This window comes from Salvelinus fontinalis, chromosome 28 (genome assembly GCF_029448725.1).
Source record: "Salvelinus fontinalis isolate EN_2023a chromosome 28, ASM2944872v1, whole genome shotgun sequence".
NCBI classification, from domain to species: Eukaryota; Metazoa; Chordata; class Actinopteri; order Salmoniformes; family Salmonidae; genus Salvelinus; species Salvelinus fontinalis.
Window position 1 is genome coordinate 27,307,278 of NC_074692.1, and position 27,464 is coordinate 27,334,741.

The 27,464-nt window shown below is 45.6% G+C and overlaps 1 protein-coding gene across 17 annotated transcripts in view; it reads left to right on the forward strand.

The window, feature by feature from the left end:
• LOC129826526 (splicing regulator ARVCF-like) overlaps nucleotides 1–27,464 on the forward strand; it is a 378,140-nt gene that overhangs the window by 276,966 nt on the left and 73,710 nt on the right. For all 17 annotated transcript variants that reach the window (XM_055887365.1, XM_055887359.1, XM_055887363.1 and 14 more), the window contains one exon: nucleotides 10,258–10,760. In XM_055887365.1, coding sequence (XP_055743340.1) covers nucleotides 10,258–10,760 — 503 coding nt within the window. The remainder of the gene's footprint in view (nucleotides 1–10,257; nucleotides 10,761–27,464) is intronic.

Here is a 27,464-nt window from a genome sequence, read left to right on the forward strand (position 1 = left end):
TCTCCAAGAACATAATTCAATATCGAAGCTGCTGTAATGAATGTGTGAATTACAGCTTATCGTCTAGTCACTTTGGAAACCCTCAATTAAAAGGAAAATAAAAATGAAGATGTTTAGCGCAAAAATGGTTTCCTGCGCTGTCGTCGAGCATACATTAGGTCAACATGGTGGTATAGTAATCTATTACAGGGTAGGAGGGAAGAACTGGGCCGCCCAAACTTGTAGTCTTTAGTTAGGTGTGTGTGTGTGTCCACATTGTACAGTATGTAGGTGTTCTGTCCCCTCTCTCACTTGGTCTGTGTGGGTGTGTGTGGGTGGGTGTGTGTGTGTTTCCACCCACACTCTCTCTCTTTCTTCCTTTGTGTGTACATGTGTGCTTCTATATGTGTGTGTGTGAGTGAGAATTTGTGTGGCTCAATGTGTGTGTGTGTATAAGTGACTTCTGATTCACAAGAGGCATGGCTACAAAACATCCGAAACATGTTCCTGTTGTATTCTGACTGATCCTAATGTCATTATCTGTTTGTTTCTTATTTCAATGACATGGGGGGAAGAAGAAAAACACTGTTCAGAACTTAGTTTCCCCATCATTGGACAACTTGCACTTCTAGTCTTGGCAGGCTCTCAGCGGAGTAGTTCTCTCTCTCTCTCTCTCTTCTCAGTGTGTGTATGCGTGTGACGGTTGATGTATGCGCATGTATCTGATAGCAATGAAGACATCATTTGTGTGTGTGTATATCTATATATATCTATATATATATGTGTGTGTGTGTGTGTGTGTGTGTGTGTGTGTGTGTGTGTGTGTGTGTGTGTGTATATGTGTTTGTGTATATGTGTGTGTATGTGTGGTTGTCAGCATGATTAATAGCTGCTTTTGAACTCTGCCAGACAATGGCGATGTCTGGAGCCAATCTCAAATCGCTCATCTCTGCATCTCATGCTGCAACTGCCTGCCCACCTCCCCCTGCCATGGGGCCTCCCCTCCCCATCTACCTTGAGGGAGGGAGAGAGGGAGAGAGGCTCTCCGCTGAGAGCCTGCCAAGACTAGAAGTGCAAGTTGTCCAATGATGGGGAAACTAAGTTCTGAACAGTGTTTTTCTTCTTCCCCCCATGTCATTGAAATAAGAAACAAACAGATAATGACAGTAGGATCAGTCAGAATACAACAGGAACATGTTTCGGATGTTTTGTAGCCATGCCTCTTGTGAATCAGAAGTCACTTATTGCTCACATTCATAACTGAGCATGACCAATCTGTTGTGTTCCTCCAAACAGAGATGGACACATTATGTCTCCACTGCTAATCCTTTAGGGTTTGTTTCCTTAGGGATTGGAGAGGGTCAGAGACCACAGGAATAGAGATTTGATCTACATAATTGACAGAAGATGACAGGGAAAGAAAAAGACGGATGTCACTGATTCCTTTTACTATGTGCTGGCTGCCACTCCTACACACTCTCTTCTTTCTCTCTCTCTTTCACACTCACTTACTTTAGCAGCTCCATTAACATGAGTGTGAGCTGCTTCTGTAATCATCCTGTGAGCATTATGCCTGCCGGCGGTGCCGGCGGTAGCTGTAGCTTTGAAGCGGCAAGGGCCTTTTACATCCTGTGAATAAACCCCACCTATATCAACACAATGGTGCCAATTTAAATGCAAATGCTGACATTCCCATCACTCAGCCCGCACCTCGTTTACCAACCCCGGCATCAGGTGTATCTAAATGAGTTCCAGTTCAACCCCAACTGTACACTGATTCTCAGTGTGTGTATGAGTGTGACGGTTGATGTATGCACATGTATCTGATAGCAATGAAGACATCATTTGGTAATGCCCTCTATAACTCTCTGTTTCAGAGGTTTATCCACAGCAGTGTTGATTTGGCTCGTCATCTTCTATTTCTGTTAGCATTTGAATCCCCTAACTGTATTTCTGAATGTGTGGTTAGACCAGACAGGGTGTTCACAAAGGAATGCTCGGTACTGTATAACCTCTACTTACTCACAGCCTTTTTCCATCTATCATGCAGCTATGAGTTAGCCTGGTTCAACTAGACTGAATGCTACTCTCAATGGTGAGCACAGGGCTCAGACTGGTTTATCCAGGCTAGCTGAGAGGCCCTCCAGACCAAAACCTCAGTGTAGCAGCCAGGCTTGCAGGCTGGTTCCAGCCTGGCCTTAATGACTAGGGCTTAATCAGAGCAGAGCTCGTAGCTCTGGGGCCTTCCTCATTACCAGGGCTGAAGGCAGAGCTTGAGGTTTGTGGTGCTTCACGTTCCAGTCCACCCTCAACCCTCCTGGTTCCTGGAATGGTTCCATTGTACATTCCTTAGACTGGAAGGAACCATTCTGTGAGAAACAGGAGGTGGTGAGGGTAGACTGAACTATACCATTCCATTGAGATTTCCTCAACCAACACCCTTCAAGGAAGCAGCAGTAAGGTCATTTTTGAAGCTGGAGAAGGAGACAACTGTTTCAGAAGGTGTCTGATCAAGGCTACCCTTGCAATTAGGCCATGCTAACTAAACCTAACCACGTACCACAAGACCAAAACCACACGAATGCCTTAGAAACATAGACTTTTCTTGGCATTTGGTGTCTTTCAGCTTTGTCTCTGCTTGTGGTTCACATTTCAATGCAGCTGCTTGCCTCTCCAGACCCTGGCCTTGTCTTTAGCTGCTTGCCTCTCCAGACCCTGGTCTTGTCTTTAGCTGCTTGCCTCTTCAGTGCTGCTTGCCTCTGACAGTAGCTGTTGCTACTGTCAGAGCAAGACCCTGGTCTTGTCTTTAGCTGCTTGCCTCTCCAGACCCTGGCCTTGTCTTTAGCTGCTTGCCTCTCCAGACCCTGGCCTTGTCTTTAGCTGCTTGCCTCTCCAGACCCTGGCCTTGTCTTTAGCTGCTTGCCTCTCCAGACCCTGGCCTTGTCTTTAGCTGCTTGCCTCTCCAGACCCTGGCCTTGTCTTTAGCTGCTTGCCTCTCCAGACCCTGGCCTTGTCTTTAGCTGCTTGCCTCTCCAGACCCTGGCCTTGTCTTTAGCTGCTTGCCTCTCCAGACCCTGGCCTTGTCTTTAGCTGCTTGCCTCTCCAGACCCTGGCCTTGTCTTTAGCTGCTTGCCTCTCCAGACCCTGGCCTTGTCTTTAGCTGCTTGCCTCTCCAGACCCTGGTCTTGTCTTTAGCTGCTTGCCTCTCCAGACCCTGGCCTTGTCTTTAGCTGCTTGCCTCTCCAGACCCTGGTCTTGTCTTTAGTTGCTTGCCTCTCCAGACCCTGGCCTTGTCTTTAGCTGCTTGCCTCTCCAGACCCTGGTCTTGTCTTTAGCTGCTTGCCTCTCCAGACCCTGGCCTTGTCTTTAGCTGCTTGCCTCTCCAGACCCTGGCCTTGTCTTTAGCTGCTTGCCTCTCCAGACCCTGGCCTTGTCTTTAGCTGCTTGCCTCTCCAGACCCTGGCCTTGTCTTTAGCTGCTTGCCTCTCCAGACCCTGGCCTTGTCTTTAGCTGCTTGCCTCTCCAGACCCTGGCCTTGTCTTTAGCTGCTTGCCTCTCCAGACCCTGGCCTTGTCTTTAGCTGCTTGCCTCTCCAGACCCTGGTCTTGTCTTTAGCTGCTTGCCTCTCCAGACCCTGGTCTTGTCTTTAGCTGCTTGCCTCTCCAGACCCTGGCCTTGTCTTTAGCTGCTTGCCTCTCCAGACCCTGGTCTTGTCTTTAGCTGCTTGCCTCTCCAGACCCTGGCCTTGTCTTTAGCTGCTTGCCTCTCCAGACCCTGGTCTTGTCTTTAGCTGCTTGCCTCTCCAGACCCTGGTCTTGTCTTTAGCTGCTTGCCTCTCCAGACCCTGGCCTTGTCTTTAGCTGCTTACCTCTCCAGACCCTGGCCTTGTCTTTAGCTGCTTGCCTCTCCAGACCCTGGCCTTGTCTTTAGCTGCTTGCTTCTCCAGACCCTGGCCTTGTCTTTAGCTGCTTGCCTCTCCAGACCCTGGCCTTGTCTTTAGCTGCTTGCCTCTCCAGACCCTGGCCTTGTCTTTAGCTGCTTGCCTCTCCAGACCCTGGCCTTGTCTTTAGCTGCTTGCCTCTCCAGACCCTGGTCTTGTCTTTAGCTGCTTGCCTCTCCAGACCCTGGCCTTGTCTTTAGCTGCTTGCCTCTCCAGACCCTGGTCTTGTCTTTAGCTGCTTGCCTCTTCAGACCCTGGTCTTGTCTTTAGCTGCTTGCCTCTCCAGACCCTGGCCTTGTCTTTAGCTGCTTGCCTCTCCAGACCCTGGCCTTGTCTTTAGCTGCTTGCCTCTCCAGACCCTGGCCTTGTCTTTAGCTGCTTGCCTCTCCAGACCCTGGCCTTGTCTTTAGCTGCTTGCCTCTCCAGACCCTGGCCTTGTCTTTAGCTGCTTGCCTCTCCAGACCCTGGCCTTGTCTTTAGCTGCTTGCCTCTCCAGACCCTGGCCTTGTCTTTAGCTGCTTGCCTCTCCAGACCCTGGCCTTGTCTTTAGCTGCTTGCCTCTCCAGACCCTGGCCTTGTCTTTAGCTGCTTGCCTCTCCAGACCCTGGCCTTGTCTTTAGCTGCTTGCCTCTCCAGACCCTGGTCTTGTCTTTAGCTGCTTGCCTCTCCAGACCCTGGCCTTGTCTTTAGCTGCATGCCTCTCCAGACCCTGGCCTTGTCTTTAGCTGCTTGCCTCTCCAGACCCTGGCCTTGTCTTCCCTGTGGTTTTGGTTTACTTTATCTTTAATATCAGCTCAACCCCTCCCTACTGAATATATAAGGATTTAGTGTCTAGTTACATTGCTGCTTGGGTAGGAGCTTTTTCTCCCAGTTCATCATGTATTGATTTCACTGGAGGTAAAATGTAAAACGTGTTGCCATAAAAGCTGATATGTTACCGAGGGGCTTATTTAAACCCACAAAGTAATGTGCCCCAAACACAGCAATACCATGATGAGATTCTCCCCTCGCAACGTGCACTAGTGCAGCCGGGAGAAATTTAAAGCACATAATTAACATAAAAATCATTAAAATTCAAGTAAATACTGGAGCTAGCTCCATAACCACCAGCACTCAGTTAGGGCTGTCGCCCCTTTTTGTTCCACCATACATCATAGATGACTGGCCAGTTATGGAAGTATGATAAACAAGCCTCTCTCGGTGGTGGGGGGAGGGGAGGCTACAGTGGGTGGCGCATAGTGTGCAACACTAATTAGATTCCCCTGTCCCATTTCCTGTCTCTGGCTCTTCTGTTTTCCTGATGAAAAGACATCACAGTGGAGAGGAGAGAACAGAGCTAGCGGAATAGAACTTAGTATCATAGTATCGTTCCTACCCCAAATACAGGGAACCCCCTTGGGATAGTCCCATTATGGTGACTTTGTGTGACGATGGTTATTTTCCTCGGTCTGTTACTATCTTACCCCTAAGTGTGTGGAAAAAGTAAAATCATTAGGATTTACCTTTTGTTTCTCAAAACACCATGAATACATATGGATAACAAAGAAAGTCATGTTAACCCCCTCGGTATCTAGATATACCAGGGTTACAATAAACATGAGTACTGTTGGTGGTACTGGAGCACCAGGGTTACAATAAACATGTGTACTGTTGGTGGTACTGGAGCACCAGGGTTACAATTAACATGTGTACTGTTGGGGATACTGGAGCACCAGGGTTACAATAAACATGTGTACTGTTGGTGGTACTGGAGCACCAGGGTTACAATAAACATGTGTACTGTTGGGGATACTGGAGCACCAGGGTTACAATAAACATGTGTACTGTTGGAGATACTGGAGCACCAGGGTTACAATAAACATGTGTACTGTTGGGGATACTGGAGCACCAGGGTTACAATAAACATGTGTACTGTTGGGGATACTGGAGCACCAGGGTTACAATAAACATGTGTACTGTTGGTGGTACTGGAGCACCAGGGTTACAATAAACATGAGTACTGTTGGTGGTACTGGAGCACCAGGGTTACAATAAACATGTGTACTGTTGGGGATACTGGAGCACCAGGGTTACAATAAACATGTGTACTGTTGGAGATACTGGAGCACCAGGGTTACAATAAACATGTGTACTGTTGGAGATACTGGAGCACCAGGGTTACAATAAACATGTGTACTGTTGGTGGTACTGGAGCACCAGGGTTACAATAAACATGTGTACTGTTGGTGGTACTGGAGCACCAGGGTTACAATAAACATGAGTACTGTTGGTGGTACTGGAGCACCAGGGTTACAATAAACATGTGTACTGTTGGGGATACTGGAGCACCAGGGTTACAATAAACATGTGTACTGTTGGGGATACTGGAGCACCAGGGTTACAATAAACATGTGTACTGTTGGAGATACTGGAGCACCAGGGTTACAATAAACATGTGTACTGTTGGTGGTACTGGAGCACCAGGGTTACAATAAACATGTGTACTGTTGGGGATACTGGAGCACCAGGGTTACAATAAACATGTGTACTGTTGGAGATACTGGAGCACCAGGGTTACAATAAACATGTGTACTGTTGGTGGTACTGGAGCACCAGGGTTACAATAAACATGTGTACTGTTGGGGATACTGGAGCACCAGGGTTACAATAAACATGTGTACTGTTGGTGGTACTGGAGCACCAGGGTTACAATAAACATGTGTACTGTTGGGGATACTGGAGCACCAGGGTTACAATAAACATGTGTACTGTTGGTGGTACTGGAGCACCAGGGTTACAATAAACATATGTACTGTTGGTGGTACTGGAGCACCAGGGTTACAATAAACATGTGTACTGTTGGTGGTACTGGAGCACCAGGGTTACAATAAACATGTGTACCTCCTCCACCACTCTGAGATGGAAATGAAGAGTTCCACTTTTTGCCCCCTGCAGTGTGTGCTCCTTGAGAATTGATGAGCAGAGAGCCTTGTGTAGATCACAGACCAAAGAGGGCTAGGGAGGAAGGTTACTGGAGGGGCCTGGAGACGGGGGAGAGACTGGAGGGAATCGAGTGGAATAGAGGGGCTCTCATCTGGGGCATGCAGGCCTACCTGGGGACCCACTTCACCACAGGAGAGCTAACTGCTTAGCACTGTCATACTGTATATAGAAATGGAATACATCTCCCTTAATGGCTCTGGCGCTAAGCTAACCTGGGCCCAGTCCCAGGGAGGCAGCCAGGACAGGCAGGGCATTAGCATAGTCTTTGGTGAGACAGTGTTGGGTCAGAAACCTCCCTGTGAGCATGGTTGGGTTCTCTCGCTCTACTGCTGCCTCTCCTTTCCTGACCACAGGGAGTGTGCAGCTGAACACTGTATGCTGGAAACTCTCGGTTTGTTGTTTTTGACAAAAAAATTACCAATCTTCATTAGAAATAAATACTGAACTTGTTTTTACATGGATTCCGTGACACGGTTAGCTTCTAACAGCTAGGACCGTTATTTCTTGTCCCGGAATCCCACTTAACAGACAGGTTGAAGCCTGCTTGACAGAGCCGCTAACCAGCTGCTAGCTAAGCTGCTAGAAATCACGCTAACGAAGTTAGTCCCAGATGAGTTTCGAAATGGAGCCCTTTTTGTCTGGAGAAGTAAATGAACGGTTCCATCTCGATAGGAGCTGTATCTACTACTCTTTATTTCGAGACAAACTGGATCACTCTGAGTTCCAATACATTCTAAAGCTGCATGATGCGACTCTAATGATGATTTGAAAAAAGTTGCATTAAAGGCATGAGCTCTGATTTGTTTTTTTGCGCAGGCTGTACACACTTCATCAGTCCCTCATTCACAATTTGACAAGCACTTGATAATGCCGCGAATTTCATGGTGGCATCACCATTCTGTGGCTGTAATGTCCCCTAAAATTATCCATGCCTTTTGCGGCCAGTGGCCGTTGTGCCCATGAGCTGAATATAATAATTATAATAATAATGCCTGGCTACATGCTCCAAAGCACTTCTAACTCACATAGCTTTCTGTCACGCGGGTCTTTCTCACAGGCTAGAAGTGAAGACAGACACATCGGGGATGCAACTGTGCGCGTCCTTATCCAATTCCAAGGTGCATATTGTAGATATTGGAAAAACTTTCCGTATTTACTTTTCGTCAGCCAACAAGATGATTAAGCCAAACGAACAATAAAAGCACCAGCCTATGTCAATCTACTATCCCCCGTAGTACAAAAGTTGACCTATTCTGTGTGAGAAATAAATATTCCAAACATAGTCTGGGACAGTTGTGGGATGCGATAGATCCCAAATGTATACATCATTAGCATAATTTTTAGGCTTACAGATCAGAACATTTAGCTTAAAATGTTGATAAACTATTAGGCTATTTCTTCACATTATAAGTGCAGCAATACGCACACGGTAGTAAGCTATAAGCGCGAATGTTCCATTAGTGGGAAAACACCATTGTCAAAGTGCATTTTTATGGTGAAACTTATCTTCTCCAAACTTGAAACATGCTGCGTATGTATGCCAGTTAGACTCTACACCCCTTGTAAAGTGGATTAATGTGCTTCATTTTAAGAAGTTATTTGGCCACTTTAGTTGTGATACAAACCTTATGACTGGGCCTAGCGAGCAGTGCAGCGGTCTAAGGCACTGCATCGCAGTGCTCGAGGCGTCACAACTGACCCGGGTTCAATCCCGGTCACGACCTATGGTACTCCCGGTCGTGACCGGGAGTACCATAGGGAGGCGCACAATTGGCCCAGTGTCGTCCAGGTTAGGGGAGGGTTTGGCCGGGGTGGGTTTTACTTGCCTCATCATGCTCTAGCGACTCCTTGTGGCGGACCTGGTGCCTGCAGGCTGACCTCGGTCATCAGTTGAACAGTGTTTCCTCCGACACATTGGTTTGGCTGGCTTCCGGGTTAAGCGGGCAGGTGTTAAGAAGCTCTGTTTGACGGGTCATGTTTCAGTCCAGGGAAAAAAAATACATGTCATCTATGTACTTAAATAGTGAATGGAGGACGCTTTTCCCGTGGTTTATTTTCATGCCAGTCAGGTAAGCTATACTCCTGTTGTAAAGAGAAGCAATGTGCTTAATATTAGGAAAGTTGAGAAATAAATATAGTTGCCCAAGCCCATAGAAAGCTGTTGGGATCCTACTCTTTTTAATAGAGGCCTCAATTGCATAGCATAAAGAAATGTTGCGCTACTTGAGCTCATGGGCTCTCATTAAGTGTTTGATTCGATTTTCGATTACATTCACATTGATGTCAGAGTGATTAGAGTGACAATAGAGTGCTGAGTACCAGGCAGTTAGCAAGTTTGGTAGGCTACTAATGACCATTAGCAGCATCAGAGCTTAGAGAAGCCTAATTAACGTGACTAAACGGTCACATGGAATTTGACTGCCATCATGAGTAGTGACCGCCGGTGTAGCGGTATTGTGATCACCAGAACAGCCCTAGCTGAGACATTCTTACTAATCTGCTTGAGAACCAGTTCAGATTCAAGTTTAACTTTTGTGTGACTGAAGCCTTTAGTGAGGGGTCTAATGCTTTAATATTTAATCATTTCTGCCCTCCAAATTAATATTTATTATATAAATAGCCTCAATTAATTTTTTCTGGCTTGCTGTTTCAAATTAAATTCTTTATTTCTGACTGTCTGTTTTTCTTTCTTTCACTTGCTCCCTCTTTCTTTTTCTCTCTCTCCCTCTTTCTATCGCCTTTCCTCTTCTCCCTGGCTCTTTCTGTCTCTACTCTCACTCTTTTTCTCTCTCTCCCTCTCCTCCTCGCCCAACACTAACACCAGCTCCCCCATCATTATTAAAAAAGGTAAAAGAGAACATCGCTCTGAGCCGACAGAGACGGTTAATAAGGAAGTGGCCCCTGTTTCTCTTATCGATGGGAGCGGCCCTCTGACAGAGCTGTTAATAACAGACAAGCCTTGTTGTCCCCCGTCTCCGTCTTTGTCCTCTTTTCTCCTCTCTCACTCCTGTCTTTTCACCTCTCCTTCACCCCTGTGTCTATCTCCTTTTTCCCTCCATCAGTCAATCACTCTCACCTCACTTTGCCTTTCTCAACTCTTATCCCCCCTTCTCTTTCTCCTGAAATCCCTCTATTATACAAATCCCAATAAATGCTCTCTCCATCTGTTTTAGTAGTAATAGAAGTAGTATTGATGGTGTTAACCTTGCAGTCGTAGACTAAATCGTATCCCAATGTCCTGAAAATGTGCAGAAAACATACAACTACAACTCCTCACAGAGAGATATGAAATGCTCTGAACAATGTTACATGATCTTTCCTCAAACGTACCCCCTCCTTTTCCCTCACCATTATAGGGGTTACGAGGATCCCATCGAGGCGGAGATGATTGACGAGCGACACCCCTACATCCATGGCATGTACCCGGCCCCCTTGGCCCAGCCCGAGAGGGGGAGCATGGCCAGCCTGGACCGCCTGGCTGGCCGCCGCTCGCCCTCCATCGACAGCATCCGCAAGGACCCGCGCTGGCGTGACCCCGATCTGCAAGAGGTCATAGCCATGCTGGGCCACCCAATCGACCCGGTCAAGTCTAACGCTGCCGCATACCTGCAGCACCTGTGCTACGAAAACGACAAGATCAAGAAAGATGTGCGTCAGCTGAAGGGGATCCCGGTGCTGGCAAGCCTGCTGGACCATCCCAAGGCTGAGGTCCACCGCAAGGCCTGCGGAGCCCTGAGGAACATCTCCTACGGCAAGGACCACGACAACAAGGTGGCCATCAAGAACTGTGACGGTATCCCTGCCCTTGTCCGCCTGCTGAGGAAGACCAACGACATGGAGGTCCGCGAGCTCATCACAGGTGAGTTACAGAGACCATAGTGCCTACTGTACAACAAGAATCAACAGAGGTAAGTTACTGTAGACCGATACTATGTACCTACTACAGTATTATACAGTAGGGATGTGACAAATGGAAAAATGTTCTTAACGTTTACACTGGCATTTTTTTATTGTTTAAACATTAATATTTTTAATGATTTCACAATTGAAACCTAACCTTAACCACACTGCCAACCTTATACCTACAATTAAGACCAAAAAGATTAAACAAATTTGAGTTTGTGTCTGTGGTAACTAGTGGAAACCCTACCAGACGTCGTTCACCTTACTGCAGTCCTCCACCCACTCAGCAACAATGGTATTAATGCCGTTTTAGGTTCTCTGTTGTGTGCCTTTCTTCCGTGTTCTCAGTTGTCAGTACGTCCTTAATGTCCCACTTCTCATCAATGTGATGGCTCGTTGCAGTGATGTATGACAGCGTGTTCATAGTCGTCCAACAATCTGTTGTTAAAGAGCCACTGAACATGCTGTTTGGCACATTTGTTTTTCTGTTGCTCATTAGAAGAAACAAAAATTCAGTCTTAGAGTTGTGTTTCCTGACCGATTCCGCGTTTGGTTAATGATGTTTGTCCCCCATGAGGCACTGTAGACGCAGAAGCCTATTTCATTTTCTCAAAATCCCCAGAATGAATCTGAGATAACTCAAGAAATAGCTAAATCATTTTGACGTTTTTGCTGAGGATGTTTTAGTTGCGCAATTTTACATCTAACTAAGGTGTTTGGTGCAGTATTTCTCAAGTTAAAAAATGCTTGACATATTGTCTTATGTATAGTCAGAGCTGATTGTGTCACGCCCTGGCCTTAGTATTCTTTGTTTTCTTTATTATTTTAGTTAGGTCAGGGTGTGACATGGGTAATTTATGTGGGTTTTGTAGTGTCCAGGGTGGTTGTAAACGTTAGTAGCTTGTGTGTGCACTTTCGTTTTGTAGCTTCACGGTCGTTTGTTGTTTTGTTAGTTTGTAAGTGTTTTGTTTCGTTTTGCCTTCTTCAATAATAAAAGAAGATGGCTTATTTTCCACATGCTGCGTTTTGGTCCGTCTCACTCCCACACGATCGTGACAGATTGGCAGGTCTGTCTAACTGTCTATGCTATTGGATAGAGAGCAATCACAGCAGCTGTTCACCCCATGTTAGTGGGCAAATGGACATCTTCAAATCAAAACCCAACCTTCATTTACCTGTTGTGATGCACGGATGTTCCAAACTCTGTTTTAGACCAGACTGACTTTATGACAAATTATCCTATTTGCACTTTGTAGTTTCTGACTCCTATCGATGCCACAAAGGCCATTTTCAGAGTTTGAACTTTGTCCTTACAGAGCAATCATTGTACAATTTCTCCGTCAGGGCCTTCACGTTTTTTTGACATGGCGTCTTGTAGTCTGGTTCTAGATATACCATTAGGGTATTGAAGCCGACATCCTCTACCATTGACAATGGCTGCATTTCAACTGCAATCATTTCTGCAATCAGTGCTGATCAGATCTTGACATTTTCACTCCGACCCTTATCGCGCTGCTGCCAACAACGGGTTGTGTCTCACAGTGCGTCTTTCAGCATTGCACCTGTACTGCCACTGTAGCTCAATTCAACCTCACAAGTTTGTATTTGATCACCTTGTCATTTAACTTCTCAAAGTAATGCCATGCAGGTCTTCCCTGTCTCACTCTGCCATTTTTCCAACTTTTAACGATGATGACAGGCGGAGCGCTTTACATTCGTGGAAAATAATTTGAAAGATGCATATCTCCTCCTACTTACAGCATTGTAGCGTTAGGTATTTATTTAATTTAAATGTTTCCTTTATGATGATGATCGGAACCTGTTAATGGTAGTTTTGTAATAACTGCACAGTGATGTCCATTTTTTTAATGGTTTTAACGATCCCAAATTTGGTTAAACGTCACACCCGTATTATACAACACTGGTGAGTTCTACAGACCAACACTAGCTACAGCTCCTCAGCTGTAAATAGGTCAACACTAGCTACAGCTCCTCAGCTATAAATAGGCCAACACTAGCTACAGCTCTTCAGCTGTAAATTGGCCAACACTAGCTACAGCTCCTCAGCTGTAAATATTCCAACACTAGCTACAGCTCCTCAGCTGTAAAAAGGCCAACACTAGCTACAGCTCCTCAGCTGTAAAAAGGCCAACACTAGCTACAGCTCCTCGGCTGTAAATAGGTCAACACTAGCTACAGCTCCTCAGCTGTAAATAGGTCAACACTAGCTACAGCTCCTCAGCTGTAAATAGGACAAAACTAGCTACAGCTCTTCATCTGTAAATAGGCCAACACTAGCTACAGCTCCTCAGCTGTAAATAGGCCAACACTAGCTACAGCTCCTCAGCTGTAAATAGGACAAAACTAGCTACAGCTCTTCGGCTGTAAATAGGCCAACACTAGCTACAGCTCCTCGGCTGTAAATAGGTCAACACAAGCTACAGCTCTTCGGCTGTAAATAGGCCAACACTAGCTACAGCTCCTCAGCTGTAAATAGGCCAACACTAGCTACAGCTCTTCAGCTGTAAATAGGCCAACACTAGATACAGCTCCTCGGCTGTAAATAGGCCAACACTAGCTACAGCTCCTCAGCTGTAAATAGGTCAACACAAGCTACAGCTCCTCAGCTGTAAATAGGCCAACACTAGCTACAGCTCTTCAGCTGTAAATAGGCCAACACTAGCTACAGCTCTTCAGCTGTAAATAGGCCAACACTAGCTACAGCTCCTCAGCTGTAAATAGGCCAACACTAGCTACAGCTCCTCAGCTGTAAATAGGTCAACACGAGCTACAGCTCTTCAGCTGTAAATAGTCCAACACTAGCTACAGCTCCTCAGCTATAAATAGGCCAACACTAGCTACAGCTCCTCGGCTGTAAATAGGTCAACACTAACTACAACACTAACTACAGCTCCTCAGCTGTAAATAGGCCAACACTAGCTACAGCTCCTCAGCTGTAAATAGGCCAACACTAGCTACAGCTCCTCAGCTGTAAATAGGACAAAACTAGCTACAGCTCTTCATCTGTAAATAGGCCAACACTAGCTACAGCTCCTCACCTGTAAATAGGACAAAACTAGCTACAGCTCTTCGGCTGTAAATAGGCCAACAGTAGCTACAGCTCTTCAGCTGTAAATAGGCCAACACTAGCTACAGCTCTTCAGCTGTAAATAGGCCAACACTAGCTACAGCTCCTCAGCTATAAATAGGCCAACACTAGCTACAGCTCCTCGGCTGTAAATAGGTCAACACTAGCTACAGCTCCTCAGCTGTAAATAGGTCAACACTAGCTACAGCTCCTCAGCTGTAAATAGGACAAAACTAGCTACAGCTCTTCATCTGTAAATAGGCCAACACTAGCTACAGCTCCTCAGCTGTAAATAGGTCAACACTAGCTACAGCTCCTCAGCTGTAAATAGGACAAAACTAGCTACAGCTCTTCGGCTGTAAATAGGTCAACACTAGCTACAGCTCCTCGGCTGTAAATAGGTCAACACAAGCTACAGCTCTTCAGCTGTAAATAGGCCAACACTAGCTACAGCTCCTCAGCTGTAAATAGGCCAACACTAGCTACAGCTCTTCAGCTGTAAATAGGCCAACACTAGATACAGCTCCTCGGCTGTAAATAGGTCAACACTAGCTACAGCTCTTCAGCTGTAAATAGGCCAACACTAGCTACAGCTCCTCGGCTGTAAATAGGTCAACACTAGCTACAGCTCTTCAGCTGTAAATAGGCCAACACTAGCTACAGCTCCTCAGCTGTAAATAGGCCAACACTAGCTTCAGCTCTTCAGCTGTAAATAGGCCAACACTAGATACAGCTCCTCGGCTGTAAATAGGTCAACACTAGCTACAGCTCTTCAGCTGTAAATAGGCCAACACTAGCTACAGCTCCTCGGCTGTAAATAGGTCAACACTAGCTACAGCTCCTCGGCTGTAAATAGGTCAACACTAACTACAACACTAACTACAGCTCCTCAGCTGTAAATAGGTCAACACTAGCTACAGCTCCTCAGCTGTAAATAGTCCAACACTAGCTACAGCTCCTCAGCTGTAAATAGGACAAAACTAGCTACAGCTCTTCATCTGTAAATAGGCCAACACTAGCTACAGCTCCTCAGCTGTAAATAGGTCAACACTAGCTACAGCTCCTCAGCTGTAAATAGGACAAAACTAGCTACAGCTCTTCGGCTGTAAATAGGCCAACAGTAGCTACAGCTCTTCAGCTGTAAATAGGCCAACACTAGCTACAGCTCTTCAGCTGTAAATAGGCCAACACTAGATACAGCTCCTCAGCTGTAAATAGGCCAACACTAGCTACAGCTCTTCAGCTGTAAATAGGCCAACACTAGCTACAGCTCTTCAGCTGTAAATAGGCCAACACTAGCTACAGCTCCTCGGCTGTAAATAGGTCAACACTAGCTACAGCTCCTCAGCTGTAAATAGGTCAACACTAGCTACAGCTCTTCAGCTGTAAATAGGCCAACACTAGCTACAGCTCTTCAGCTCTAAATAGGCCAACACTAGCTACAGCTCTTCAGCTGTAAATAGGCCAAAACTAGCTACAGCTCCTCAGCTGTAAATAGGCCAACACTAGCTACAGCTCCTCAGCTATAAATAGGCCAACACTAACTACAGCTCCTCAGCTGTAAATAGGTCAACACTAGCTACAGCTCTTCAGCTGTAAATAGGCCAACACTAGCTACAGCTCCTCAGCTGTAAATTGGCCAACACTAGCTACAGCTCTTCAGCTGTAAATAGGCCAACACTAGCTACAGCTCCTCAGCTGTAAATAGGCCAACACTAGCTACAGCTCCTCAGCTGTAAATAGGCCAACACTAGCTACAGCTCCTCAGCTGTAAATTGGCCAACACTAACTACAGCTCCTCAGCTGTAAATAGGTCAACACTAGCTACAGCTCTTCAGCTGTAAATAGGTCAACACTAGCTACAGCTTCTCAGCTGTAAATAGGCCAACACTAGCCACAGCTCCTCGGCTATAAATAGGCCAACACTAGCCACAGCTCCTCAGCTGTAAATAGGCCAACACTAGCTACAGCTCCTCGGCTGTAAATAGGCATACACAAGCTACAGCTCCTCGGCTATAAATAGGCCAACACTAGCTACAGCTCCTCAGCTATAAATAGGCCAACACTAGCTACAGCTCCTCGGCTGTAAATAGGACAACACTAGCTACAGCTCCTCAGCTGTAAATAGGACAACACTAGCTACAGCTCCTCAGCTGTAAATAGGACAACACTAGCTACAGCTCCTCAGCTGTAAATAGGCCAACACTAGCTACAGCTCTTCAGCTGTAAATAGGCCAACACTAGCTACAGCTCCTCAGCTGTAAATATGTCAACACTAGCTACAGCTCCTCAGCTGTAAATAGGACAAAACTAGCTACAGCTCTTCATCTGTAAATAGGCCAACACTAGCTACAGCTCCTCAGCTGTAAATAGGTCAACACTAGCTACAGCTCCTCAGCTGTAAATAGGACAAAACTAGCTACAGCTGTTCATCTGTAAATAGGCCAACACTAGCTACAGCTCTTCAGCTGTAAATAGGCCAACACTAGATACAGCTCCTCGGCTGTAAATAGGTCAACACTAGCTACAGCTCTTCAGCTGTAAATAGGCCAACACTAGCTACAGCTCCTCGGCTGTAAATAGGTCAACACTAGCTACAGCTCTTCATCTTTAAATAGGCCAACACTAGCTACAGCTCCTCAGCTGTAAATAGGTCAACACTAGCTACAGCTCCTCAGCTGTAAATAGGACAAAACTAGCTACAGCTCTTCGGCTGTAAATAGGCCAACAGTAGCTACAGCTCTTCAGCTGTAAATAGGCCAACACTAGCTACAGCTCTTCAGCTGTAAATAGGCCAACACTAGATACAGCTCCTCAGCTGTAAATAGGCCAACACTAGCTACAGCTCTTCAGCTGTAAATAGGCCAACACTAGCTACAGCTCTTCAGCTGTAAATAGGCCAACACTAGCTACAGCTCCTCGGCTGTAAATAGGTCAACACTAGCTACAGCTCCTCAGCTGTAAATAGGTCAACACTAGCTACAGCTCTTCAGCTGTAAATAGGCCAACACTAGCTACAGCTCTTCAGCTCTAAATAGGCCAACACTAGCTACAGCTCTTCTGCTGTAAATAGGCCAAAACTAGCTACAGCTCCTCAGCTGTAAATAGGCCAACACTAGCTACAGCTCCTCAGCTATAAATAGGCCAACACTAACTACAGCTCCTCAGCTGTAAATAGGTCAACACTAGCTACAGCTCTTCAGCTGTAAATAGGCCAACACTAGCTACAGCTCCTCAGCTGTAAATTGGCCAACACTAGCTACAGCTCTTCAGCTGTAAATAGGCCAACACTAGCTACAGGTCCTCAGCTGTAAATAGGCCAACACTAGCTACAGCTCCTCAGCTGTAAATAGGCCAACACTAGCTACAGCTCCTCAGCTGTAAATTGGCCAACACTAACTACAGCTCCTCAGCTGTAAATAGGTCAACACTAGCTACAGCTCTTCAGCTGTAAATAGGTCAACACTAGCTACAGCTTCTCAGCTGTAAATAGGCCAACACTAGCCACAGCTCCTCGGCTATAAATAGGCCAACACTAGCCACAGCTCCTCAGCTATAAATAGGCCAACACTAGCTACAGCTCCTCGGCTGTAAATAGGCATACACAAGCTACAGCTCCTCGGCTATAAATAGGCCAACACTAGCTACAGCTCCTCAGCTATAAATAGGCCAACACTAGCTACAGCTCCTCGGCTGTAAATAGGACAACACTAGCTACAGCTCCTCAGCTGTAAATAGGACAACACTAGCTACAGCTCCTCAGCTGTAAATAGGACAACACTAGCTACAGCTCCTCAGCTGTAAATAGGCCAACACTAGCTACAGCTCTTCAGCTGTAAATAGGCCAACACTAGCTACAGCTCCTCAGCTGTAAATATGTCAACACTAGCTACAGCTCCTCAGCTGTAAATAGGACAAAACTAGCTACAGCTCTTCATCTGTAAATAGGCCAACACTAGCTACAGCTCCTCAGCTGTAAATAGGTCAACACTAGCTACAGCTCCTCAGCTGTAAATAGGACAAAACTAGCTACAGCTGTTCATCTGTAAATAGGCCAACACTAGCTACAGCTCTTCAGCTGTAAATAGGCCAACACTAGATACAGCTCCTCGGCTGTAAATAGGTCAACACTAGCTACAGCTCTTCAGCTGTAAATAGGCCAACACTAGCTACAGCTCCTCGGCTGTAAATAGGTCAACACTAGCTACAGCTCTTCAGCTGTAAATAGGCCAACACTAGCTACAGCTCTTCAGCTGTAAATAGGCCAACACTAGCTACAGCTCCTCAGCTGTAAATAGGCCAACACTAGCTACAGCTCCTCGGCTGTAAATAGGTCAACACTAGCTACAGCTCTTCAGCTGTTAATAGGCCAACACTAGCTACAGCTCTTCAGCTGTAAATAGGCCAACACTAGCTACAGCTCTTCAGCTGTAAATAGGCCAACACTAGATACAGCTCCTCAGCTGTAAATAGGCCAACACTAGCTACAGCTCTTCAGCTGTAAATAGGCCAACACTAGCTACAGCTCTTCAGCTGTAAATAGGCCAACACTAGCTACAGCTCCTCGGCTGTAAATAGGTCAACACTAGCTACAGCTCCTCAGCTGTAAATAGGTCAACACTAGCTACAGCTCTTCAGCTGTAAATAGGCCAACACTAGCTACAGCTCTTCAGCTCTAAATAGGCCAACACTAGCTACAGCTCTTCAGCTGTAAATAGGCCAAAACTAGCTACAGCTCCTCAGCTGTAAATAGGCCAACACTAGCTACAGCTCCTCAGCTATAAATAGGCCAACACTAACTACAGCTCCTCAGCTGTAAATAGGTCAACACTAGCTACAGCTCTTCAGCTGTAAATAGGCCAACACTAGCTACAGCTCCTCAGCTGTAAATTGGCCAACACTAGCTACAGCTCTTCAGCTGTAAATAGGCCAACACTAGCTACAGCTCCTCAGCTGTAAATAGGCCAACACTAGCTACAGCTCCTCAGCTGTAAATAGGCCAACACTAGCTACAGCTCCTCAGCTGTAAATTGGCCAACACTAACTACAGCTCATCAGCTGTAAATAGGTCAACACTAGCTACAGCTCTTCAGCTGTAAATAGGTCAACACTAGCTACAGCTTCTCAGCTGTAAATAGGCCAACACTAGCCACAGCTCCTCGGCTATAAATAGGCCAACACTAGCCACAGCTCCTCAGCTGTAAATAGGCCAACACTAGCTACAGCTCCTCGGCTGTAAATAGGCATACACAAGCTACAGCTCCTCGGCTATAAATAGGCCAACACTAGCTACAGCTCCTCGGCTATAAATAGGCCAACACTAGCTACAGCTCCTCGGCTGTAAATAGGACAACACTAGCTACAGCTCCTCAGCTGTAAATAGGACAACACTAGCTACAGCTCCTCAGCTGTAAATAGGACAACACTAGCTACAGCTCCTCAGCTGTAAATAGGCCAACACTAGCTACAGCTCTTCAGCTGTAAATAGGCCAACACTAGCTACAGCTCCTCAGCTGTAAATATGTCAACACTAGCTACAGCTCCTCAGCTGTAAATAGGACAAAACTAGCTACAGCTCTTCATCTGTAAATAGGCCAACACTAGCTACAGCTCCTCAGCTGTAAATAGGTCAACACTAGCTACAGCTCCTCAGCTGTAAATAGGACAAAACTAGCTACAGCTGTTCATCTGTAAATAGGCCAACACTAGCTACAGCTCTTCAGCTGTAAATAGGCCAACACTAGATACAGCTCCTCGGCTGTAAATAGGTCAACACTAGCTACAGCTCTTCAGCTGTAAATAGGCCAACACTAGCTACAGCTCCTCGGCTGTAAATAGGTCAACACTAGCTACAGCTCTTCAGCTGTAAATAGGCCAACACTAGCTACAGCTCTTCAGCTGTAAATAGGCCAACACTAGCTACAGCTCCTCAGCTGTAAATAGGCCAACACTAGCTACAGCTCCTCGGCTGTAAATAGGTCAACACTAGCTACAGCTCTTCAGCTGTTAATAGGCCAACACTAGCTACAGCTCTTCAGCTGTAAATAGGCCAACACTAGCTACAGCTCCTCAGCTGTAAATAAGCCAACACTAGCTACAGCTCCTCGGCTGTAAATAGGTCAACACTAACTACAACACTAACTACAGCTCCTCAGTTGTAAATAGGCCAACACTAGCTACAGCTCCTCAGCTGTAAATAGGTCAACACTAGCTACAGCTCCTCAGCTGTAAATAGTCCAACACTAGCTACAGCTCCTCAGCTGTAAATAGGCCAACACTAGCTACAGCTCCTCAGCTGTAAATAGGTCAACACTAGCTACAGCTCCTCAGCTGTAAATAGTCCAACACTAGCTACAGCTCTTCATCTGTAAATAGGACAAAACTAGCTACAGCTCTTCATCTGTAAATAGGCCAACACTAGCTACAGCTCCTCAGCTGTAAATAGGTCAACACTAGCTACAGCTTCTCAGCTGTAAATAGGCCAACACTAGCCACAGCTCCTCGGCTATAAATAGGCCAACACTAGCCACAGCTCCTCAGCTGTAAATAGGCCAACACTAGCTACAGCTCCTCGGCTGTAAATAGGCATACACAAGCTACAGCTCCTCGGCTATGAATAGGCCAACACTAGCTACAGCTCCTCAGCTATAAATAGGCCAACACTAGCTACAGCTCCTCGGCTGTAAATTGGACAACACTAGCTACAGCTCCTCGGCTGTAAATAGGACAACACTAGCTACAGCTCCTCAGCTGTAAATAGGACAACACTAGCTACAGCTCCTCAGCTGTAAATAGGACAACACTAGCTACAGCTCCTCAGCTGTAAATAGGCCAACACTAGCTACAGCTCCTCAGCTGTAAATAGGCCAACACTAGCTACAGCTCTTCAGCTGTTAATAGGTCAACACTAGCTACAGTTCTTCAGCTGTAAATAGGCCAACACTAGCTACAGCTCTTCAGCTGTAAATAGGCCAACACTAGCTACAGCTCCTCAGCTGTAAATAGGCCAACACTAGCTACAGCTCCTCAGCTGTAAATAGGCCAACACTAGCTACAGTTCTTCAGCTGTAAATAGGCCAACACTAGCTACAGCTCTTCAGCTGTAAATAGGTCAACACTAGCTACAGCTCCTCAGCTGTAAATAGGCCAACACTAACTACAGTTCTTCAGCTGTAAATAGGCCAACACTAGCTACAGCTCCTCGGCTGCAAATAGGTCAACACTAGCTACAGCTCTTCAGCTGTAAATAGGCCAACACTAGCTACAGCTCTTCAGCTGTAAATAGGCCAACACTAGCTACAGCTCTTCAGCTGTAAATAGGCCAACAGTAGCTACAGCTCTTCAGCTGTAAATAGGCCAACACTAGCTACAGCTCTTCAGCTGTAAATAGGCCAACACTAGCTACAGCTCTTCAGCTGTAAATAGGCCAACACGAGCTACAGCTCTTCAGCTGTAAATAGGCCAACACTAGCTACAGCTCTTCAGCTGTAAATAGGTCAACACTAGCTACAGCTCCTCAGCTGTAAATAGGCCAGCACTAACTACAGTTCTTCAGCTGTAAATAGGCCAACACTAGCTACAGCTCTTCAGCTGTAAATAGGTCAACACTAGCTACAGCTCTTCAGCTGTAAATAGGCCAACACTAGCTACAGCTCTTCAGCTGTAAATAGGCCAACACTAGCTACAGCTCTTCAGCTGTAAATAGGCCAACACTAGCTACAGCTCCTCGGCTGTAAATAGGTCAACACTAGCTACAGCTCTTCAGCTGTAAATAGGCCAACACTAGCTACAGCTCCTCGGCTGTAAATAGGTCAACACTAGCTACAGCTCTTCAGCTGTAACTAGGCCAACACTAGCTACAGCTCCTCAGCTGTAAATAGGCCAACACTAGCTACAGCTCCTCGGCTGTAAATAGGTCAACACTAGCTACAGCTCTTCAGCTGTTAATAGGCCAACACTAGCTACAGCTCTTCAGCTGTAAATAGGCCAACACTAGCTACAGCTCCTCAGCTGTAAATAGGCCAACACTAGCTACAGCTCCTCCGCTGTAAATAGGCCAACAGTAGCTACAGCTCATCAGCTGTAAATATGCCAACACTAACTACAGCTCCTCAGGTAGGTCAACACTAGCTACAGCTCTTCAGCTGTAAATAGGCCAACACTAGCTACAGTTCTTCAGCTGTAAATAGGCCTACACTAGCTACAGCTCTTCAGCTGTAAATAGGCCAACACTAGATACAGCTCCTCAGCTGTAAATAGGTCAACACTAGCTACAGCTCTTCAACTGCAAATAGGCCAACACTAGCTACATCTCTTCAGCTGTAAATAGGCCAACACTAGCTACAGCTCTTCAGCTGTAAATAGGCCAACACTAGCTACAGCTCCTCAGCTGTAAATAGGCCAACACTAACTACAGCTCCTCAGCTGTAAATAGGTCAACACTAGCTACAGCTCTTCAGCTGTAAATAGGCCAACACTAGCTACAGCTCCTCAGCTGTAAATAGGCCAACACTAGCTACAGCTCTTCAGCTGTAAATAGGCCAACACTAGCTACAGCTCCTCAGCTGTAAATAGGCCAACACTAGCTACAGCTCCTCAGCTGTAAATTGGCCAACACTAACTACAGCTCCTCAGCTGTAAATAGGTCAACACTAGCTTCAGCTCTTCAGCTGTAAATAGGTCAACACTAGCTACAGCTTCTCAGCTGTAAATAGACCAACACTAGCTACAGCTCCTCGGCTGTAAATAGGCCAACACAAGCTACAGCTCCTCGGCTATAAATAGGCCAACACTAGCTACAGCTCCTCGGCTATAAATAGGCCAACACTAGCTACAGCTCCTCGGCTGTAAATAGGACAACACTAGCTACAGCTCCTCGGCTGTAAATAGGACAACACTAGCTACAGCTCCTCAGCTGTAAATAGGACAACACTAGCTACAGCTCCTCAGCTGTAAATAGGACAACACTAGCTACAGATCCTCAGCTGTAAATAGGCCAACACTAGCTACAGCTCTTCAGCTGTAAATAGGCCAACACTAGCTACAGCTCCTCAGCTGTAAATAGGCCAACACTAGCTACAGCTCTTCTGCTGTAAATAGGCCAACACTAGCTACAGCTCTTCAGCTGTTAATAGGTCAACACTAGCTACAGTTCTTCAGCTGTAAATAGGCCAACACTAGCTACAGCTTTTCAGCTGTAAATAGGCCAACACTAGCTACAGCTCCTCAGCTGTAAATAGGCCAACACTAGCTACAGCTCCTCAGCTGTAAATAGGCCAACACTAGCTACAGTTCTTCAGCTGTAAATAGGCCAACACTAGCTACAGCTCTTCAGCTGTAAATAGGTCAACACTAGCTACAGCTCCTCAGCTGTGAATAGGCCAACACTAGCTACAGCTCTTCAGCTGTAAATAGGCCAACACTAGCTACAGCTCTTCAGCTGTAAATAGGCCAACACTAGCTACAGCTCTTCAGCTGTAAATAGGCCAACACTAACTACAGCTCCTCAGGTAGGTCACCACTAGCTACAGCTCTTCAGCTGTAAATAGGCCAACACTAGCTACAGCTCTTCAGCTGTAAATAGGCCAACACTAGCTACAGCTCTTCAGCTGTAAATAGGCCAACACTAGCTACAGCTCCTCAGCTGTAAATATGTCAACACTAGCTACAGCTCTTCAGCTGCAAATAGGCCAACACTAGCTACAGCTCTTCAGCTGTAAATAGGCCAACACTAGCTACAGCTCTTCAGCTATAAATAGGCCAACACTAGCTACAGCTCTTCAGCTGTAAATAGGCCAACACTAGCTACAGCTCCTCAGCTGTAAATAGGCCAACACTAACTACAGCTCCTCAGCTGTAAATAGGTCAACACTAGCTACAGCTCTTCAGCTGTAAATAGGCCAACACTAGCTACAGCTCCTCAGCTGTAAATAGGCCAACACTAGCTACAGCTCCTCAGCTGTAAATAGGCCAACACTAGCTACAGCTCTTCAGCTGTAAATAGGCCAACACTAGCTACAGCTCCTCAGCTGTAAATAGTCCAACACTAGCTACAGCTCCTCAGCTGTAAATTGGCCAACACTAACTACAGCTCCTCAGCTGTAAATAGGTCAACACTAGCTACAGCTCCTCAGCTGTAAATAGGCCAACACTAGCTACAGCTCTTCAGCTGTAAATAGGTCAACACTAGCTACAGCTTCTCAGCTGTAAATAAGCCAACACTAGCCACAGCTCCTCGGCTGTAAATAGGCCAACACTAGCCACAGCTCCTCAGCTGTAAATAGGCCAACACTAGCTACAGCTCCTCGGCTGTAAATAGGCATACACAAGCTACAGCTCCTCGGCTATAAATAGGCCAACACTAGCTACAGCTCCTCGGCTGTAAATAGGACAACACTAGCTACAGCTCCTCGGCTGTAAATAGGACAACACTAGCTACAGCTCCTCAGCTGTAAATATGTCAACACTAGCTACAGCTCCTCGGCTGTAAATAGGCCAACACTAGCTACAGCTCTTCAGTTGTAAATAGGCCAACACTAGCTACAGCTCTTCAGCTGTAAATAGGCCAACACTAGCTACAGCTCTTCAGCTGTAAATAGGCCAACACTAGCTACAGCTCCTCAGCTGTAAATAGGCCAACACTAGCTACATTGCCTCGGCTGTAAATAGGCCAACACTAGCTACATTGCCTCGGCTTTAAAAAGGACAGTAAATACGAGGCATAGTAGCCTTTTGTTTGTAATGTACAAAGCTTATTGGCTTCTTTGAATGACAAATTAATTGCTCGGGTGTGTTGTGAAAACCTGCATGGCCACCGGGAGCCAGAACAATGCCACTGCTGTACTGTTGTGGAATGTAATTTCTAAGTCTTGTTCTATTATTATTTAAAGTACCGGCATATTCTCTGTTAGGGCATTGTGATGTTGTGGGCTGGAGGCATTATTGAAGCATGTCCTGCATTCTCTATCTAAGAGACAGAGAGAGAGAGAGAACTAAGAGAGTGTTGTTGGTAACATGGACTAAACCAGGCTAGTGTTATAGGAATTATGGTTGGGTGGTATCCAGATTTCCATACCATCATACCGTTCCGGTATCATACCGGGGTATATGGTAAAACCGAATGTGCACACAAGGGGCGCTATTTCGAAGAAGGAAAAAAGGCAACAGCGATCTTGATCCAGGAGGGGATTGAATGTCTCTGCTGTAACCAAGAAGCTTGATCTTGACATCTAGCCACTTAGTTAGCAAGTTAGCAAACCAAATGCATAGCTGGAGCACTGAGCTGGATATAACTTATTTTTCTCATCTTAGATTTCTTATAGTTATACTTATAGTCATAAGCAGAGGCGTAGCAAGCACCCTCTCAGCTCCACTATATTGAAAATCATACCGTCGGTATTTCGAAAAACACCCCTGTATATGGTTTAAACAGTATATGGCTCAAGCTCAATAGGAATATGCTGTGTTAAACATTCTCCATGACTTGTTAAATGTCACTGAATGACGTGTGTCTCTCTGCGGCCACATCACACCACTAATCTCAACAGGATTGGTTTGACCTGACACGCATTCAGCAGGAATGTGGGGAATGGGATCTGAGAGAGGCCTTTTTTGCTTTGGACATGTGAAACTGAGAGGGCAAATAGCAGTTTACACGTCAGGAGGCAACCTTTAGGAGTTTACGATTTGAACAACACATCGTTTTCCTATGGGACTAGCTCAAGAATTCTTGAATTTAAAATCGATTCAATTGCAATTTTTGGTCACTGGAATACACACAATACCCCATAATGTCAAAGTGGAATTATGTTTTTAATTAAAAATGAAAAGCTGAAATGTCTTGAGTCAATAAGTATTCAACCCCATTGTTATGGCAAACCTAAATAAGTCCATGAGTAAAAATCTGCTTAACAAGTCACATAATAAGTTACATGGACTGTGCAATAATAGTGTTTAACATGATTTTTAAATGACTACCTCTGTTCCCCCACACATACAATTATGTGTAAGGTCCCTCAGTCGAGCAGTGAATTTGAAACACAGATTCAACCACAAAGACCAGGAAGATTTTCCAATGCCTCACCAAGAAGGGCACCTATTGGTAGATGGGTAAAAAAAGCAGACATTGAATATCCCTTTGAGCATGGTGAAGTTATTAATTACCCTTTGGATGGTGTATCAATACACCCAGTCACTACATAGATACAAGCGTCCTTTCTAACTCAGTTGCCGGAGAGGACGGAAACCGCTCAGGGATTTCACCATGAGGCCAATGGTGACTTTAAAACAGTTAGAGTTTAATGGCTGTGACAGGAGAAAACTGAGGATGGATCAACAACATTGTAGTTACTCCACAATACTAACCCAATTGACAGAGTGAAAAGAAGGAAGCTAGTACAGAATAAAAAATATTCCAGAATCCTAGAGGACAACCTGGTTCAGTCTGCTTTCCACCAGACACTGGGAGATGAATTCACCTTTCAGCTGGACAATAACCTAAAACACAAATCTATGCTGCAGTTGCTTACCAAGAGTGAATGTTCATGAGTGGTCTAGTTACAGTTTTTATTTAAATTTACTTGAAAATCTATGGTAAGAACTGAAAATGGTTGCAATGATCAACAACCAATTTAACAGAGCTTAAAGAATTAAAACAATTTTTTTTGATAAATGTTGCACAAAACAGGTGTGGAAATCTCTTAGAAACTTACCCAGAAATACTCCCTGCCAAAGGTGCTTCTACAAAGTATTGACTCGGTGGTGAACATTTATGTAAATTAGATATTTCTGTATATCATTTTCAATTAATTTATGTCATTATGGTATTGTGTGGATGGGTGAGAGAAAAATATATATTTAATCAATTTTGAATTCAGGCTGTAACACAACAAAACGTGTTATAAGTCACGGGGTATGAATACTTTCTGAAGGCACTGCACATATGTGTATCATGTATCATGTGCTCTGTAATGCATTATAAAACGCTTATAATGAATTATGTGTTGTGACTAACTATAAGCAGTAATAACATCTTATGGTGCTTTCACAGAAAATGGCAGGATGGAAGGACAGTCTGTGAAGGACAGATGTTGTTTCACTTGTTTTTTCTTGTTGTATATAGAGGAGAAGATGTGTACAGCACATGAAGGTGTTGTGGAATATCTCTATGTAGTCTACTGTATGTATGGTCACTCTGACTGAGAAGTCTGTGTGTGGGAGGAGGGATGGCTGTGCCCAGATAAAAATAACCTCCCACCGCAAGACAGGGGAACAGAGGAAAACCCCTCCCCTATATCTCCCTGTCTTTCTCTTTATCTCTCCCCCTCTCTCTCTATTGGTCTATTCACTTCTCTCTCTTTCTCCCCTGCTCTCTCTTGCTCTTGCTCTCTCCTTCTCTTTCCCCTCTCCTTCCTTCCTTCCTTCCTTCCTTCCTTCCTTCCTTCCTTCCTTCCCTTTCTCTCTCTCTCTCTCTCTCTCTCTCTCTCTCTCTCTCTCTCTCTCTCTCTCTCTCTCTCTCTCTCTCTCTCTCTCTCTCTCTCTCTCTCTCTCTCTCTCTGTCTGCCTGTCTGCCTG